The 17,696-nt window shown below is 53.8% G+C and overlaps 8 protein-coding genes across 8 annotated transcripts; 6 read left to right on the forward strand and 2 right to left on the reverse strand.

The window, feature by feature from the left end:
- Positions 1 to 171: 171 nt before the first annotated feature.
- Positions 172 to 2,057, reverse strand: BDZ83DRAFT_597191 (Bromodomain-containing protein). Its single transcript, XM_060506891.1, has 3 exons — positions 1,979 to 2,057; positions 1,796 to 1,917; positions 172 to 1,681 (listed from the first exon to the last, which is right to left on the reverse strand). The coding sequence occupies exons 1-3, from the start codon at positions 1,989 to 1,991 to the stop codon at positions 635 to 637; spliced, it is 1,182 nt and encodes a 393-aa protein (XP_060371967.1). The 5' UTR covers positions 1,992 to 2,057; the 3' UTR covers positions 172 to 634.
- Positions 2,058 to 2,397: 340 nt separating this feature from the next.
- Positions 2,398 to 2,749, forward strand: BDZ83DRAFT_746311 (uncharacterized protein; the record flags this gene model as incomplete). The annotated part of the gene is made up of 3 exons (XM_060513250.1): positions 2,398 to 2,536; positions 2,593 to 2,647; positions 2,704 to 2,749. The coding sequence occupies 3 exons, from the start codon at positions 2,398 to 2,400 to the stop codon at positions 2,747 to 2,749; spliced, it is 240 nt and encodes a 79-aa protein (XP_060371968.1).
- A 131-nt stretch (positions 2,750 to 2,880) lies between these two features.
- Positions 2,881 to 3,903, forward strand: BDZ83DRAFT_714873 (repair protein Rad1/Rec1/Rad17; the record flags this gene model as incomplete). Its single annotated transcript, XM_060511678.1, has 2 exons — positions 2,881 to 3,058; positions 3,113 to 3,903. 2 exons carry the CDS (start codon positions 2,881 to 2,883, stop codon positions 3,901 to 3,903), a joined length of 969 nt encoding a protein of 322 aa, XP_060371969.1.
- A 1,223-nt stretch (positions 3,904 to 5,126) lies between these two features.
- Positions 5,127 to 5,489, forward strand: BDZ83DRAFT_746313 (uncharacterized protein; the record flags this gene model as incomplete). The annotated part of the gene is made up of 1 exon (XM_060513251.1): positions 5,127 to 5,489. The coding sequence occupies one exon, from the start codon at positions 5,127 to 5,129 to the stop codon at positions 5,487 to 5,489; it is 363 nt and encodes a 120-aa protein (XP_060371970.1).
- Positions 5,490 to 10,742: 5,253 nt separating this feature from the next.
- BDZ83DRAFT_556693 (uncharacterized protein) lies at positions 10,743 to 11,657 on the forward strand (the record flags this gene model as incomplete). Its single annotated transcript, XM_060503525.1, has 1 exon — positions 10,743 to 11,657. A coding segment is annotated over one exon (915 nt), but the record flags the coding sequence as incomplete, so codon positions are not given.
- Positions 11,658 to 12,163: 506 nt separating this feature from the next.
- BDZ83DRAFT_597197 (uncharacterized protein) lies at positions 12,164 to 12,495 on the forward strand. Its single transcript, XM_060506892.1, has one exon. The coding sequence runs from the start codon at positions 12,197 to 12,199 to the stop codon at positions 12,452 to 12,454; it is 258 nt and encodes an 85-aa protein (XP_060371972.1). The 5' UTR covers positions 12,164 to 12,196; the 3' UTR covers positions 12,455 to 12,495.
- Positions 12,496 to 12,952: 457 nt separating this feature from the next.
- Positions 12,953 to 14,037, forward strand: BDZ83DRAFT_9904 (uncharacterized protein). Its single transcript, XM_060516046.1, has one exon. The coding sequence runs from the start codon at positions 13,239 to 13,241 to the stop codon at positions 13,812 to 13,814; it is 576 nt and encodes a 191-aa protein (XP_060371973.1). The 5' UTR covers positions 12,953 to 13,238; the 3' UTR covers positions 13,815 to 14,037.
- Positions 14,038 to 14,631: 594 nt separating this feature from the next.
- On the reverse strand, positions 14,632 to 16,435 carry BDZ83DRAFT_564415 (uncharacterized protein; the record flags this gene model as incomplete). Its single annotated transcript, XM_060503640.1, has 3 exons — positions 14,632 to 14,733; positions 14,788 to 15,687; positions 15,740 to 16,435. 3 exons carry the CDS (start codon positions 16,433 to 16,435, stop codon positions 14,632 to 14,634), a joined length of 1,698 nt encoding a protein of 565 aa, XP_060371974.1.
- Between the last annotated feature and the right edge of the window lie 1,261 nt (positions 16,436 to 17,696).

The raw sequence follows: 17,696 nt of genomic DNA on the forward strand, positions 1-17,696 counted from the left end.
TGGCGTTGGAAGGATTGCTCTTATGCTTCACTGGAATTGCAAGGGATTGGATGAGCGAGCACAAGAGATTATGAGGAAATGAGAACTCTCTGCATTTCGAGGCCCGCTTCCAGGGAGGCCATTTGTATCTAACTAAGAAACCTTAGTTATAAAAGTGCTAATCTTGGCGATAACCCTGACGACCCCCTAATGTATGCAATGTGCCGTGTCAGCAAAAGTCTCATGCTCGTGAAGATGATTCAAATGCGATACAGGGGTGCGACTTTTAGTTAAACATTTCAACTCAGTCATTGGCTTGACAGTAGCCTCGCGGCCTTTCCCGAACGCCACGACCCGACCCGACTAGAAGCACACTGCTGGTAATCTTCCGGAAAGCTCTATCTGATAGTCCTTTTTCAAGTAGAGAAATTACAGTCGCCACCCAACGCCAACTCCTTGAACCTTCAAAACCGCCCCAATCCGATGTTTTTCTTTTCGTTGCACTTGATTCGTGAATCAACCAAGCCTACGACACACGACGCACCCTATGCGACCGCCGCCTCAAACCTCCCGAAGGATTTTCGGTAACTTTTGGGGTTTCTGGCTGCGGCGTCACATGCCTTGGATCGCCCTTCCCGGGCCTCATCGAGCCCTTCTACGGCTCGAGGTGAGACCATTCGGGTATGGCCTTGATCTGCTGCCACATGTATTTCTCCAACTTGTTGGCGCTCTTCGCATACGGCGTAGACTCGTTATTGTACTTGCGACAGTTGTCGAAGACGAGCTTGGCATCCCTGATAAAGTCCTCTGGCGTGGCGTACTGATCTGCTTCGAGCTTGGTCTCCATCGTACTAAGATCCATGGGTTCCTTGATAACTTCGTAGTAATCGGCGACGTCGTCCTTGTTAACGGGTACGAGGAAGGGCCAGGCAGACTGGTGGTTCTGCAGGTCGTTGAGGAGGTGGAGAAGCTGGTTGTAATTGGGACCATGGCGGGGCTGGCGGGCAAGCTCGTCCATATCGGGCGACCAGCCTGATGCGCGGATGGCGCTGATGGTGAGCGGGTCGATTGGCTTGGCGCCAGACTTCCATTCTTTTGGCGGAGCGTGGACGATGTGCGATTTTGAGTAGGCGCGGATCTTGGCCTGAACGCACTCCTTTTGCTTCAAGAGCATGCGACCCATTTCGAGATATCGGATGCGGGGCAGCATTGAACACTGCATGATCGTACCGCCCTCGTAATCCTTGATGTAACCCATCCATACACTCTTATCCAGCGTGATCTCTTTGGTGAAACCTTGTTTTTTGAAGTATCCGATGGCGTAGTTGTCGGCATAGGTGAGGAAGTGCATCACGTCGCTGGTGGCCTTGACATAGTCCTTCAAGTGGGACATGAGATGCGCGCCGTATCCCTTAACCTGCTGATCAGAACTAATGGCGCAGAAGACGATTTCGGCGAACTGGCGGCCCTTGAAGGGGCGGTAGGTGATGCCGCCGACGACCTCGAGGGGCTTCTTGACGATCGCGATGGACAAGTGGGTCCGGTCGTAGACGAGTCGCGCGATGTAGTCTTTCGGCATCTTGGGGAGCTGCTTTTGGAAGATGCATTTGAGACCGGTGAGGATGATGAGGGATTCGCGCTCGTTGTCGTTGTTGACTACCCGGAACTCGATCTCGCCGGTGCGCTCTTCGATGACAGCGGGCTGTCGCAAATCGTGGTCAGCTTCAGCGGGTCCATGTGGAGGAAGCGCATAGAGAGCGCGTAGCGAGCATCAACTGCGCGATGGTTGCGACGCAGCTTTGTAAGTCGAACTCACCTTTTCAGGGAAGGGGATGGGCTTCATCGCCGGCTTCTTTTCTGGTTCGGCCGACTCATTGTGCTTGACCCGTTTATTCGCGATCGGGGAGGACGGCTCCTCCTCAGCCTTGCGCTTCGTGGCTGTGGCCCGATGTTAGCACGTGCCTAGGGCCATTTTTTGAATAGCGACCATGCGACTTACTCTCTTCCTTCATTTTGACCTCGATCGCGAGCCTTCGCAGGCCTATTTCGATGAACCTTGTCGATGGATGATGTCGAGGTGGTTCCTGGACGGTTGATGACATGCCGCGCTAGGCCCTGTCGTTTCTCCGTTGCCGGATGGCGCCAAGTGGGTCGATGCACAAGGGGAAAGTGGGATGGAGCTAAGCCCTTTCTGGTTCAGGCCACAATTCACGGTGGGACCCTTTGGAGCTCAGAACACGTTTGGGGGAAGCTACAATCCGCGCTTCATGATCTCCCATTGACAGCACTCTCCGGATACATCTGGACATTCACGACTCTGTGCAAGCCCTGTTCAACGGTCCGGACCACCTTCTGCGACACCGACGCAAACGACTCAGACACGAAAGAACAATCAATCGTCTTCTCCTCGATCAGCAGATGGACTCCTCGTTGCTTGAGGTCTGGCAAGCTGCTGCTAGCACGCCGTTCCAACCCGCCGTCGCCAAGGATTCCCAATTCTTCATTGCGTTCCTTCTTCTCCTCATTGGTGTTGCTATCACTGGTTTCTTCGCTCTGAGTAAGCTTTGTTCGAGAACCTTCATTCGAAGTTCATCGCCTAATTTTTCAATGCAGATCGTTCCTTCATCAACATCCCAGCGCTCGGTGTGCCTGCCTCAGCTGCAATTGCGTAAGCCAGACGGCCTCCATTCCCCAGTCGAGATCCTGTACTAATATCGCATTTAGATTCGGCACGGTTTACATGTTCTGCGCGGTCGGAGTCTACGTCTAAGATACCCCAAGAAGCTTTTCAAGTCGGCGGCGACCTTGTACTTTAGAAAACAACCAAGAACTTCCATTTCACCAATCTCTCCATATCGGGTGACTTTCCAAATACACAGTTCTGCAGCGCCAGTAGAAGTCATGTCGGCTGCCCTTCCCCAACCCAGTGCGGTACCGCAGCCGCTGTTCCGTGCTGTGGCCAGCTCGACGAGACCGCTATATCAGTTGCTGAGGACCATCAGCTTCTCCAACAAGGTCCATGTTCAACTCCAGGAAGATGGTATCAGGTTTGCTGCAGATCTTTCTAGAGTTATGCAAGGCAAGTTTGGCAATGAAGTGTTTGTAGTGGGCAGGATGGCTGACCATCGTCTAGGTACTGCCTTCCTCGACAAGAAACTCTTCACGTCCTACTCTCTGAATCTTGCGGAGGACGAGCCATTGCCCAACTTCCAAATCACGCTCCCGGCACTTCTCGAGACGCTTCAAATTTTCGGCGCGGTAGACATTGCAACGCGAACGCAAAAGGCCGAGCAGGACCCGTACCGGAGCAATCTCCGCAATTACCGACCAGATGCGTTTAGTAACCAGACTCTGGGAATTGGCGGGACCTGCAGCCTGGTGTATACCGAAGAGGGCGGCCAATTCAACATTATCATCGAGGAAAGCGGAGTCAAGACTACCGCCAGCCTCACAACCTATTTGCCGGAAATCCCAGAGGAGATACCCTTTGACCGGGAAAACCTTTTTTTCAAAATCATCATGCAGGCGCGCTACCTTCTTGACGCCTTGGCCGAGCTTGCACCCACCGGCCCCAGCCGCCTAACCATATCAGCCTCGAAGAGTCAACCCTACCTTTCCCTTTCCGGTGCTGGCGACCTGGGGTCGTCCAGCGTGGACTTCGCCAAAGGCCGCGAGCTACTGGAGACTTTTTCAATCCAGGATCGATGGACCCAGACCTACAAGTTCGATCTGATCAAGTCTTCCAGCGAGGCGATGCGGATCGCTAGCAAAATTAGCTTCCGCGGCGATGCCCAAGGCGTTTTGAGCTTGCAATTCATGGTTGAGGTGGAGGGCGGCGGAGTCAGCTTTCTGGACTTTCGGTTTGTGCCATTCATCACGCACGAGGACGATGAGGATGAAGAGGGACAGGATGAGGATGAGTAATTCAAGGCAACGTGGTGCCCTGCCCTACCTACCCTAGCACATAGATGAATGATAATGGAATTTTCCCAGGGTTACCGGTATCGCAACGGGTTTGAATTTTCCGTTGCTATCTCTGGCTTTTCGCATACCTTCCGCTTGCGTCGACTTTGACAATAGGCCGTGCTGCATTCCCGAAGCTAGGGCGAACAATGTGTAGCGCTAGCCTTTCCTTGAAGAATTTGGCTCCCAGTCCGCATATACGCCATGTGCGCCTCCCTTGAGAATGACAGCTCGGCTGTTGCCCACGGTCTTCACGCCGGTCTGCTGCCAACAGCATCGATCGCGGGAGCCTTGTGGCTCTTGCCTTTAGTAGAGGCAGCAGTTGGCCTGTCCTGCGGATGTGATGGCTCTTGAGAGAACATGACGCGCTTGGTGTCTAGTGAACGTCCATTCCTCTCGAAGCATTCCAGCCATTGGCCAAGCCACCGTGGAGCCGGACAGCAAGAATTGGCAAGCCTGGTCCCAGCAGGTCGGGGCTTACACAATGGGCCGGCCGAGGCAGTAATGTGGCCGTGAGGAATTTGGTCGCAAACGGCAAGGGCGTTGACGGGGCGTTGCGACGGACTTGTTGATGTCTCAGTCGGGCTGAGGTATGCGCAGAGGCTGCGCGGACTGCGCGGGGGCATGCGTGGGCATGTTGGCTGGAATCTTTGTCGTTCCTGATCCCATCATGGGCGCTGACAGCGTGTGTGTTGACTGACAACGGCCACATTTTTGCCCACGTCGCCCTCCCCGCTCTCTCTTCCCACCCGGTAGATAAATCTCTCGTCCGCTTGCGGAAGCATCCTGCTCCGCCTCTGCCTTTTGCGGACGTACCATCGTGAACCGGTCCTGAACTAAATATCCTATCCTTCAACTTGTGGTGGTTATAGCTCCATCTTATTTTTCCCTACTGCGCTTTTCTCAACTTTCCTTTGAACGCCTCTCGAAAATCCCACCATCCTTTCGGCTCTGATCTGTTGTGTCCATCTGACAATTCGATCCTATCGCGTGGCTGCTCTTTTGTTCGGCATCGACAATCTCAGACTCATCTCTTTGCTCTCGTGTCTTTAAAACCTCGTGGTCCAACCCGCCCATCCATCTCGGATTCCGTTCTCAGCAGCATAACGCTCTCAACGCCTTTTCCAACAATCAAAGAAGCCAGACAATCATCCTTGTCGACTACATTCTCCCGATTCCTTTCAATGAACACCCCTGGATCCTTCGGAATCGTCGATTACTCATTCCCAATGTGGTCCAAGAAGCACGTCGGCTCCTGGCTCGATGCCTTCAAGCCTGGTCGCCGCTCCTCCACCTCATCTTCCTCTACCGCTTCATCAGCACCGTCCTCTCCTCGGTCCGCCACCTTCTCCTTGTCCTCGCGCATGGGCTCCAACAGCCGGAGTGGCTCCTTGGCCTCTTTGACGTCGATGGGCACCATGGAGGAGCAAGAGTCCCTCATGGGTGACCAGCCCAAGCAGGCCGCTTACGTGCCGCGCCACGCGGCCAAGTCGTTCATGAAGACGACTACCTCTAAGGAGATCCGCAAGCAAAGCGAGATTATGTGAAGAATCACCGATCCCGGATACCTGACCATGAAAACAACAAAAAAAATTTCCAAAAAAACAACATTCGATACCCGGAAAGTTACCATTCCTCGATTCGGCCTACTCCAAGAGGCCATCAAGTCGTCAGACTACGACGACCAAAGAGTTCATCGAGATGGTAAACTATACCACCTCACCCATCTTATTCCCTTGAGTCAAACAACATCATTTACTCAACTATTACTATTTCGAAAGATCATCGGCGCACTCCCATGCAGTCATTATCAACGGCGCTTGCTCGCTTTTTCCACTTGGCAAAGTCAGAAAGGTTTGGGCGGTTGGAAGACGTCCAGAAATAGGCCACGAAATGAGCCTATGTTCTCTTTTGTAGAAGGAATCGTCATCACTCACCAGAAAAAAGGGCCAACACAAGGGCCGCAGAGTCGGGATGTCGATAGAAGAATGAGCTGCCGGCGACGCAACATCGCGCAACTAATAGCAAGATTTGGACTCGGCAGCCCGAGCCAATCAGATTAATACCCAATACCTTAAGATCAAAATCTCTTAATGTGACTATCTTTTCCCGTGCTTACTTGCCTACCTGCCACCCGTCCATGCCTGCAACAACTCAACTCAGAGCCAGATTTGGAAACGGCTCGCGAATCCGACGCTGACCGGCCGAAAGACGAGGGTCTAATTTGAATCGTACCTTAAATTGGCATTGTGCAAAGGCAGATCCTCTCCACCGCCGCTGTCGGACCTCATCGTGCTCTTACGCGCGTCGATCTGTAATACTGTACGTCCGTATGCAGTCTCCACTCTCAAGAATCATTCTATTGCTTCCATTGCGGACCTTTTCTCGGCAGGATCGGGTCTAGGAGGCAAACCCAAAGTCTAGAGAGTGTCCTGAGCTGCTGAGCATAATCGACTGATGCCAAGTTGGGGGGAACGGGGGCTTTGTGCGCGTTTACGTCCGTACGGACTTTTGGGAACTTCAGAGTCCACAGGCCACACGCACTGAACACAGCAATAGGATTCAAGGGAAATCCATGGAAAATACGGACGGGACGGCAGACAATGAATATGGGGTTTACCAGCCAGGGTTAGGACATGGGGCCAGAAATCACCGAGACCGACAGCTTTTCTACATGAAATAGAAAAGAGTCGAAAGGAAAAAGCAAGACTGCCTTGGGAAAGTTGGAGAGAACGAACCACGATGTCTCAGCTCTTGCGAACCGCGAACCGCGAACCTCGAGGGGCTATCAATGTAACGCGGGCGGACTGGCGGCAGGGGGTTCAGAAGGACAGGGGGGGTTTTTGCAGCAGGAGGGCAGAAGCTGCCGGCTCAAGGTGCCATTCATGAGGTCGGAAATAGAACGGCTAGCCTCCTAAGGCTGCCTTGTCTTGGCCTTGGCCTGGTAGAGTTTAGGTGTATTACTCGGTTGCTGACTCTCAACGTTCTTGTCGACATGGCTAATCAAGGCCTGTTTATTCCAGAAGTGAAGTCAAGAAATGAAGAATTGACTAGAGTCATCGGGGGGTTGGAGTTGTGCGCCAGTCGCGTCTGGTGGGTGATTTGAACTGGGAGGGGAAACGACAGAAATCAAGTGAAGCATGGCCTGTTCAGCGGCCTTGAAATGGGCAGAAGAAAAGAGCAAACGTTTTCTTTGTTCGGAGCTGTGGTGCTGGTTGGTTGACGAGAGTGGAAATGGGTAGTTGGCTCGCCTGATTCTTCTCAGAACAGCCAGCTTATCCAACAACAGCTTTGGGGTTTCAAACCCAACGGCAGCCCTCAGCAGCCGCCGCGGCCCCCAAACCGAGTTGCTAGTTCAAGGCACAAACATGAGATCCTGCCAGGGCCAGGAAGGTTAATGGTGTCTCTGTGTCTCTTGTCCCTGTCACTCTGTCTCTGGTGTTTGTGTTGTGCGTGGGTGCTTACCAGCATGTCAAGGACCAGAAAGAGAGAGAGAGAGAGAGCAGGGCGCCCTGGCAAGTCCAACTCAGTTTGGATGTCAGCTGGCGGGCAACTGTGGGGGCACTCTACCCTACGAGCGGCCGCTAAGAGCCCATACTCAACTTATCCGCAACGCATCTGAACCTTGAATAGGTGGTTAGCAACCACGCAACTTAGCCACCACAAATCAGCTGTGCTTGTGCTGGGCACTGGGCGGCATCGAACACGAACCCTTTGCTTCTTCATCACCGCCTTTGCCGACAAGCCAGCCAACCAACAACGACATGCCATGTACGATAGACGTCACCGGTCGATATTCTGCTTGCCCGTTTACGGCCGCCGGGGAAGGGTATGGGGAAAGACTAAGAGAAGCAGTCTTCCGCCCCCCCGCCCCCCCCCCCTTCGTCAGCTTGGTCACGCCCGCTTGGCTTGTCTGACTAACAAACGGTGGATGGGAAGACTCTGCAGACTCGAGGACATCCACAAAGCCCATCTCAGCCTGTGATGGGTGAAGATTCTCTTCCTGTCCTCGAACGCATGCTGTTTCTGAAACAAACACCCCCTCAATACTCGCCCATTCTCACATCGCGTCAGCGGGAATACGCAGGAGAACATGGCCCGGAGGCCAATGTCTCCATTTTCCAAGTTCCGAGTCGTGTCCCCGGCAGCATCGATTCGCGTCCTACCCCTCGTTCGGTACTAGAGGCTCTGCATCTTCTCGGCCTGCGTCCGGTGGACGCGGGTAATGCCGAACGATTGACACTGGCGAGCCTGGGGATTGCCTTGCCCCGTCAGTTCCCTACCTGGAATCTGGATTGTTCGGGTTCAGGGCCCCTCAATGAGGGACTGATTCCCTGCAGCTTGTCCTAGAGGGCTGCGCTGCCCACACCAATCTGGAAGATACGGGAATAGTCATTCGTTGGAAGCAGCGAGTCGCTGCTGTCTCAACTGCGGCCAAGCAAGTGCTTACCGGTCGCCGGTCGGTGAGAGTGAGGTGAGACTCGGCACTTAAGGACATCCATCTAGAAGATCGTCGTCGGTCAGCAGTTCGCTGGCAACCACCGACTTTTCATTCTCGAGATTGCGGCATGGCCGTTCAACCCCAGCTGCCCCAGGCGAGCAGGGCACGGCCCGGTTCTATGGCTTTCCTGGGAGCGAGCTGTCACCGTTTCGACGTTTTCCGCTGGCAATATGTCGTGCTTTCTGGGCACCAGCCGTCTTCCTTGTCAGGACGTTGAACAGCTTGCTATATCTCCCACTTTCGCTACTTTCGAGCTCTCGCAAAACCCTCGGTCGTGGCTGGCAGGTCGGTGCCAGGGTGACGGGCCGGATTAGATCCAACTGGTTGCTCCTCTCTGCACGTCGCCGCCCGCGTCGTCGTACGGCGAGGACTTCTATCGAGTTGCATCTCGCTCTAGAATGCAGCTGACCGATGGTTTGTCGTTTAGTACGACGACTGGCTCCAATAGTAAGATGAAGCGAATCCTGCCGAATCCCGCGCTCTGCGCCGGCCACGATGTTCCATATTGTCTCGATGGCTTCGCTGTCAATCACTCCATAAGGCTGACTGCACGAAGCTTGATGGGACTAGGGACAGAAACATGGAAGACAAGATTGAAGAGGGCGACAAGGTGTTCCAAACATAACAGTAAAGCAATATGGATTCATTTGTTCGCAACATTCACATATCCCACGCTGGAAGGGCCGGCGATGAACAGATGCGATGCCACCCTCCCTTTGGGGCCGCCTACCACCCCAAGATCCCTCCGGAGAAGTCTCCCGCCCCCCCTCGAGAAGAATTGTACTTTTGAAAATCGCGAAGGCCAGTAATAGCAACCAGCAGACACAGCCAATGGCTGGATACCAAAATAACGGGAGCCGGGCAGCGAGCAACCCCCGGCCGGACTGACAAGACACGACTCTGCAGCCTCCGCTCTCACGCAGTTTGCCTGCACGACCAGACAGGGGCCAGGTTGGCTTTTTGCACCGCCGCAACATGCATACACAGCACCGCACCTCACCACACACACACGACCACTTTCATTACCACCCTCCACCTGTCATTGTCCATGGGTAAGTAGATCTGCCCGTCCAAGCTGATAGCTTCCCTGACTAACACCCCCAATTCGACCATGATAGGTACTGTATTGGGTACGGGCACAATTATCAGCTGGTCCAAGATGGCCCCGACTCGCTTGCTTTTGTTTGTCCTACACGCAGATCGAGAACAACATACATACAAGCCAGTCCTCGGCCTCTTGCCATGTCTCCAGATGGCATCCATTATTCCTTTCCCCTTTGTCCTTGGGCTCATTCCCCCAGTCATGGATCTCCTTCCTAGTCACGTCACTCGTTAAGCACTGCATGATATTCCCTCCCCTCCCCTTCGTATCATCATATATGGCATGTACTAGACGTGGTGAGCCCATACTGTTCTTGAGCTGCTGCATGAATTCCCTTTGTACGCCCAAGTATTCGACAGGATGTCTCGGTCGAGCTTTAGCATACGGAGGCTTATCTCACCTCGCCGCTCTCAGACGATAGATGAGCGCCGTCATTCTGAAGACTCTGTTGGAAGCGAGGATATTTCATTGTTCAAGTCTCGAAGGAAACAACAAAAATCAAAATCTTGGGCGCCTGTCAGGCGTCCATCCAACCCCAAGCCCAGAAGACCATCGAGAGAGGAGACCCTCGTACGAAGAACACAAAGCATCAAGAGGATACCGACAGAAGGCCCATCTTGCCCACAGGGATCACCACATTCGTCGTCGAGTTCTTTGAGCAGTTGCGACTGTCATACAGACACAGCCTCGACCAACACCAGCTATGGCACTCTTTGTTCCCCTCGACTCCAAGAGAGGCCCTCTCGATCAGCGGCCCCGAAACGTCTCGCCGAACGTCGACACCTTTGCATCTCCCCTCTATCACCACCTCCTAGCAGAAAGCCCAGACCACTGTCGACGGAAGCGATCATCAAGGCTCAAGAGGCTGGCAACATAGATCTATCAGAACATCCCGCACTTAGAGAGACCATGACCCCTCCACCGACCCCAGAAGACGACGGCTTGGACCGCTGGTCCTTGAATGTCCAGCAGCTCATTAGAGAAACCGATGAAGCCTTCAAGGCCGTAGGAACAGCAATAGAAGAGGCGAAGATGGCCGTTTCGACTTTCCCGTCACATATCGAGACGGGCTCCGGGTCGACATCACCAACCCCTCCTAACATGGCGAAGCCTGACTCACCAAGCCTTCCACTGCTGAGTCTGCAGTCTCGAAACAGCACCCCAGCGCTACCTCCTCCATTGCTGAGCACCTCGGCATCATCTGCTTCGAAGCCGAGGAGAAAAAAGTCAAAGAAATCAAAACGGGTCAAGATGAGATCCAAGAAGTCTGCCCGATGGCAGCTGGGAGAAGATGTAGCCGACATCCTCACCGGACAATTCTTCCGTAAAGTAGAAGTCGATGAGCTTCTTACACCGGACCGCCTCCATGCACTACGACTGGAGAGGGAGTCTCAAGGACAGCCACGCCGATCGAGCGATACTTTGAGGACTGTAAGCACCGATGGAAGCGAGACGCCCGTTGAGCCCTTTCACCTCCAAGACCTCCTTTCTCGCATCGGAGCAGCCGGGGCAAAGACCTCCATCACGCCTTCTGAGGCTATGACCCCACCCGAGCTTCTCGACCCAAGTGTACTACGAGACTTGCCCTTCAAAGAAAAGTCGCCGCGGAGGAAGAAGCCTGTATCCAAGGATGAATACGAGGCTGAGGATCCGACGCAGGCTGTTCCTCCTCCACCGGCAAAGAACCCGGCGAGATTTCTTCCTAGACCGCAGGCGCCACTGTTACCGACGATTCCCGAAGTAGTCGTCACCACGCCTGACGTGGGAGGCCAATCAGCAAAACACAGCAACAGGCATGCACGAACATTCGCACCCGTTGACGAAGACGACTTTATATTCTTCCAATCGACACCATTTACGTTCAACCATTCCGCCTTCAAACACGGCAATATACGTTTCCCCAAGTCAGAAGTCGTCAAGGGGCTGAAAATCGACCCCGATGATACGCTCGACTGGACGGCCTTCCAGATGGCCATCCTCGGCGGCGCGGGCGACCTCTTCTCAGACCCCGCAGATTTTTCGCAGAGAACAGAGGCCGAAGAGATTGCCGACCTTACAGCGTGGTTCGATGGCTTCGGCTTCGATAGCCACAGTCGCCTGCTCACCAGCGACGCGGATGAGCCGACGAGCCGGCTGCAGCAAAGGTCCCGCGCGTCCACCGTGGACTGCTCACCAAAGTCCTTTGGCAGAGTCTCGCGGGACAGCGACTTACCCATCCCCGTGAAGGCTGAGCACCCTACCGGGTTTTGGAACGAAGGCAACGTCAACGTGTCCAAGTTCCTGACGCAAGGGTGTAACATTCGGCGGTGGACGATGGAGGGCCAGCAACAGCATCCCAAGCGGCAGAACCGGGAGAGCATCGGGAGCCTGCCGCCTAGTCCGATGATGGACCTGGTCATGATGAGAGGCTCTGATGGGGAGCCCGAGGTTGTGCCTATGGGATATAATTTGGGACACGACCTTGGGGATTTCTTGCGATGGGAGGCGGAGAATGTCTATGCTACGGGCATTTACTGAGCGGTATGGACCGGCACGGAATCAGGATTGGAGTAAAAATTGAGTACCTAGGTATCTAAAGTAGTATTGTAATGTTACAACCAACTTACCTTGGATGGCGTGTGAATCTTTCTCTCATTGTGTGTGTACACCCCATGTCGACTGACATCTACTTCGCCCGAGAATATCACCAAAGTGAACTTCTGTCAAACAGGCACCAACAATCCAACGTCGCAACGTCGCAACGAGATGTATTATTCGAGTCCCCTAGGGCTGACTTGCATACTGCGTACAGTTACAGTGCCGCCCTTCTCCCACCTGCACAGGGGCCTGGGCGACATCCAACGCCGTCGCCTGAGCCGGAACAGTGGACCCAGCCCGCTCACCACGGACCGCCCCGGCTTGAGCCTTGACCCGCCCGAACCATCCATGTTTTTGTTTTTTTTTACCGCCCGCCGTCGCCTGTCCTGCCAGGGTCGCGCTGAACTTTAACCAAAGAGGAAAACCAAACCACAACGACTCTCGACTTGCATATCAGCTCCACGATATTTTCTGAGAGACCACGCAACCCCCCACGAACCGGTTCACCGAGTTTACGTACTTCGTACCTTGCATACCATCGCATCGCATCCCGTTGCAGAAATTCACTTCGCGCTGCATTCTTCCAGCCCCGTCGTCGTCGTCTTCAGCTGCTCCCCGTGCCGCGAACTCACTTGACACTTTGACGGACTCATCCGACGACGCTCACTCATCACTCACCTCACTCCCACGACTCTAGGCTATCAGTTATCGCCTCTGACGAACTCTTATTCCTCCCGAATACAACGCTCCCGAATTCTCAGCTCCGGAACGTCAATCTACTATCCTTCATCCCGAAGTAAGGATCGAGCCAGGCGCCTCCTCTTCTCTTCTCTTCCCACCAGGCTACAGCTCCATCATCCACCGGCCTCACATCACTGATCACATCTCATCACACACACACGGCACCCTAAACCACCTCCCGCCCCCACAATCCCGCGCTCAATTCAAACGGGTGCCTGTCACTCACTTACTCACTCGCACATTCCTTCACTCACTGAATCGCCTCCTTGAACCCCCCCCCCCCCGGCTCATCGCACATCTCCGGTCAAAAAAAAAAGAAGGCCGCGCAGCAGAGAAGCAGTAAAGACAACACCAGCCCCATCTCACACACAAGTCATGCTCCGCCGCCCCGCAACAACCCTCGCCATAACGGCAGAGGACATCGCCTCCTACGAAGACCGCCGCGCCCGCGAGGCCATCGTCCGAGAACGGCAGGTCCTCGTCCAGGCCCAGCAGCAGCAACAACACCAAGCCGCCCTCGCCGCCCAACAGCAGCAACGGATCCTTCAGCACCAGCAGGCACAGGCACAGCACCAGCAGCATCCCTTCTCGTCACCCGTACCGCAACAGCAGCAATCTTCGCCGCAGCATCCCCAGCAAAGGTACACGCAAGCTCAGATCCACCAGATGCAACAGATGCAACGCCTCCAGCAACAGCAGCAGCAGCAGCAGCAGCAGGGTCTAGACGACGATAGCATGCTCACGGCAGACGTGGACGTCGACGAGAGCTTGGAGTACGATGAGGTGCAGCAACGGGAGCTGCTTAGGCGGCAACAGGAGATGATGAGGGCGCAGAGGGGCCAGAGTGGGCGCGGCGGCGGCGGGGTGCAGACTACGCCTACGCCGGGGGATGGGGGCCGTGGGGGACGGACGAGGGAGGAGAGGATCGGTGTTGGGCGGCGTGGGAGGTGAAAGTGAGTGTCGCTCGAGAGTTGTGGTAAAGATATCGTGGGCGAGAGACTGGTGATATACTGGTTCACTGTTATTGGATAATGGAATGTTCGGCGCTTTGGGAATGCTATTTTCCCTAACGGACACGTCTTCTATGTGGTTCATCATGTTGATTTATCTGCCTTACGCCTTTGGACCTAGATTGAGGTAGAACTTGAAATCTCACGCTTGAGATACGCCTTGTACAAAGGTATGTCATCTGTAAATTTCTGAGAGATCTCAGTCTTCTGGGAGGGAACAAAAAGTTACCCCGGTATCAAACCCATACCAATCGTCGTCAAGTCGTGCCCAGTTGTCTAAGCCCAACGCTTCCCTGCCCTACTAGCCTACCTAAATCCAAAAAAAAAGAAAAAGAAAAAAAATGACAAGAAATAGAACGAAAACTATCCCACGCTTCCCGCTTGCAGCTAACGAAAATGGAACATGAAATGAGCGCTTGGTGGTATAAAAGAAACCCGTGTAAACTCACGAGACGCGAAACAAAATGACATCGGTCTTGCACAAACCAACACCGCGCGAGAGACGGAGCCTCCAGAGGCCGCCTCTCGGATGATGTACACCGTACCAAATGCACCTTTGGCCGTAACAGTCATATTTAGACACGCGAAAGAAGTTGTGTACAGTTGGAAAAGTCCCAAGGAATGGAAGAGTCGTTGACGCTGGCGCTGCAAAATATGTGAATCGAACGAAGGAAACGGAAAGTTGAAAGAGTCGCTGGTCTCGTCTCGCTGTATGAAGGAAATGACCGTTTCATCTCGTCTGTACGTGTCGTGTAGTATCAAAAGGGCATGCTAAGCAAGGTGTCCGCCCCAGAATATGAATGAACGCCAGATCTGCGGTCTCGCTCGATTTCTCGGGATGGAGATGAAATGTCGTGCATCTGTCACGTTCATTAGCAACTTCAAGGCCTCTCGAGATGACTTTTACTGCTTACGTTGTAGAAAACATTAGCCTGCCTAATTCCGGCGACTTCTGCCAAGTACTTAAGACGGCCTCTCAGAAAGCGTCTCTGTCTGGGGGTTGCAAAGTCGCTGCTGCAAGCCGTGACCATGGGCCACAAAACCATCAGTCCGGCAGCGCCCTTCAAAGGGTCGTCTGGCTTGGTGTTGCCGCAGGGGAACTGAGCTACGACCACGCCGTAGCCATTCCATTTGCAAAAGAAAGGGGTCGAAGCTATGGTATCTTCGATACGCAGCATAGCCGAACGTTTCAGCTCTTCATACTCCTCTCCCATTCGATAATCATCAGGGGACACAAGCCAGGCCATGCACCGCAGAATTGTTGTGGTAAGCATCAGATGGCAACACCATGTGGCGACGTGCAAGATTGCAAGAGGTAAGTTGAAGAACCCGTACACAGGCCCTGGAAACGTTGGGGTCGTATCGAGCTCGTCGTCGGATCGCTCCAGTATCCACTCCACCGTATCGACTTTCCACTGCGGGCTGGGATCGTTGTTGAGTTTGCGGAATTTGGCCTCCAAAGCTTGAGCACGCTTGAGAGCATCGAGCACCTTCTGGATTGTCTCTGGCTTGCGGTCTCCCGCTCCGAGAACCCGATCAACATCTTGTCGAATTTGACTGCTCTGGATATCCATGCTCGCGATGGCGTGCTGCATCCGACCACGACATTCGTGATGCAGAAGCCATGTGAATTCGGATACTTCGGGAGAGTTTGGAAGACAGTGAATAGAGAGACACTGGTTCCGGGTAATTGCGAACATTTCTTCGCCTTCCGGTGTCTCGAGCCCCTTTTGACCCCTCAATTTGACAATGATTGCGGCACCCTTCATGTGGTTGGTGTACTCAGCGATAGAGTCTCGAGAAGACGTCAAAATCTCTCACTTGTTAGCTTGAAGTTCTGTAAAATGTTCACACTAATAGACTCACCTCGTAGAAAGCCAGCATAAGCACAGCCCCCAGAGTTTGATCATTGAGCACCTCTCCCGGGTCCATTATAGCTTTGTTGACGGCCCGGACCGCCCGTAGATAGTGACCTTGTGCATGGAACAGAGCGGCACTGGCATTTACCGTACGGCGGCTGGCCAGCGCAGCCAGAGAGACAGCCTTGTAAGCTTGGGAAAGACATTTGGAGACGTTCGTCCCGCTCAGGAACCGAGGGAGGAAACGGTAGTACCCTCGGGCCGTAGGAGTAAACGGGACAATGATGAATTCCGAGAGGAAGTAGCAAGAGGCCTGCTCATCCAGCGAGTTGAACATGGACGCCGGGATGTCTTCGTCTTCGTCGGTCGTATCGTCGTCCTTGTGGTAAGGGAAAGCGGCGGGATTCGAGTAATCGAACGTCTTGTATTTCGGACCAGCAACCGTCTTCAAGCACTGCTTGTTGCAAACGGGCGCGATATCCTTGCCTTCTTCGTCAGAACTCTCTTCACCTCTAGACTTCTTGAATCTCTTGATAGTCGCTTGCGTTTCGTCGCGGATGTTGGCCTCGAACGGATCTCGGTAACCTGGACATTGCCGCCGCGACTTCTTGCATCTCATGCAGAATGGCTTCCCCTCATCACATTTGATCCTCCTGGATCTGCACAACTTGCAGCCGCCGGAGGGCTTTCCCGTATTCACCATAATCGTATTGGGCAGTGTTGGTACTGCGAAACAAATCTGTAGAACAGAGTGCAGGAGGCCGTTCCGAAGGTGAGCTGTGAGGGGTCAAGCTCTTTTTCACAAGTTTTTGGAATAAAAGCATAAAGTCCCGAGGCCGATTGTCGAGTCACAACAAGAGAAGACCACGGAGAGAGGTAGCGGGATGGAGGGGTAGAAGCTCCTATGTCATAGCGATGAACCACATATCCTTCATTGAATACGGACCTCTAAGGCTGAGCCAACATGCTGTATGCCTGCTCGGAGGAAGAACAGCGGAGGGGCTGGATCACCGATGGGACGCTCTACGAAACTCTGTGGCAGCAACTTGACGCGTTGGCAAATAGCAAGAGCTCGAAATGATCAATCAGTACCGCGCCGTTGGTGGAGGGCGATCTCGGTGGTCCTAGCATTGGGCAGCTTGTAGCCTATGCTGTCTGGTCTTTCGGAAGGTTTGTTTCATGCACCGCTAAGCCCTGACGATTCGTCGATGTTGGTGACCAAGGGTGGTCCTATCCGCTCGTGCGCACATTGTTTGAGACGGCAAACGAAATGTACCGTGAGAGGTGAACAACGGCTGGCGTCCTTGTGTCGATCATGTAGGGAAGAACCCGGCTGTTCGGCAAGCCGGTCGATGGATGGCACCTCAGACAGGTGTCAGGGACTGCGTGTGCGTATGTGCTCTGCATCGTGGTAGTGGCCTTGTAGGGCACTTTCACCGACTGCCGTGCGAAAGGTTTGCGAGACGGGCCACTCGAAAGCCGTTGGAAGTACTGTCAATCTAAAGAATCGAACGCAAATGGTTCATACCAAGAATTCGGCAAAGTCTGATCGCAATGACGCGCCGCCGTTGATACTGATTATCACTGAAAATGATGCAAGAGTTCTTGCTTTGGCATCCTAATCCTACATTCAGCTCCGGCTCCGGCTCCAGAATAAAAGCAGGTTGATTAATGGCAGAGAGGCTGTCAACATGGCAAATAGCGGATCTTCGAATTCCGCGGGGCTGAGCACGTCAATATCCAAGTAGCCCTACGCTTTGCGGACCGCTTGGGGGCTAATTAGTCCCTCGATATCAAGGAGCAGGTTCCTTCGGTCGACAGGGTTCCATTGCTGCTAATGAGTCGAATGGCAGACGTAGATCAGTGTTTGCTGAATCTGCAGTTCCAACGGCCTGGTTGTCGGGTGGCTGTCCACACACACGCGACACTTGACGGCGTGAAGCAGATTTAGCCATTCGTCATCG

The sequence above is a fragment of the Colletotrichum acutatum genome, assembly GCF_030867785.1.
Source record: "Colletotrichum acutatum strain CBS 112980 chromosome Unknown BDZ83scaffold_1, whole genome shotgun sequence".
NCBI classification, from domain to species: domain Eukaryota; kingdom Fungi; phylum Ascomycota; class Sordariomycetes; order Glomerellales; family Glomerellaceae; genus Colletotrichum; species Colletotrichum acutatum.

Coding starts and splice junctions, on each gene's coding strand:
- BDZ83DRAFT_597191 (XM_060506891.1), bottom strand. Junction 1,682..1,795: donor CCATCCCCTTCCCTGAAAAG/GTGAGTTCGACT, acceptor GATTTGCGACAG/CCCGCTGTCATCGAAGAGCG.
- BDZ83DRAFT_597197 (XM_060506892.1), top strand. CDS start 12,197: ATGTCGACTGACATCTACTTCGCCCGAGAATATCACCAAAGTGAACTT.
- BDZ83DRAFT_9904 (XM_060516046.1), top strand. CDS start 13,239: ATGCTCCGCCGCCCCGCAACAACCCTCGCCATAACGGCAGAGGACATC.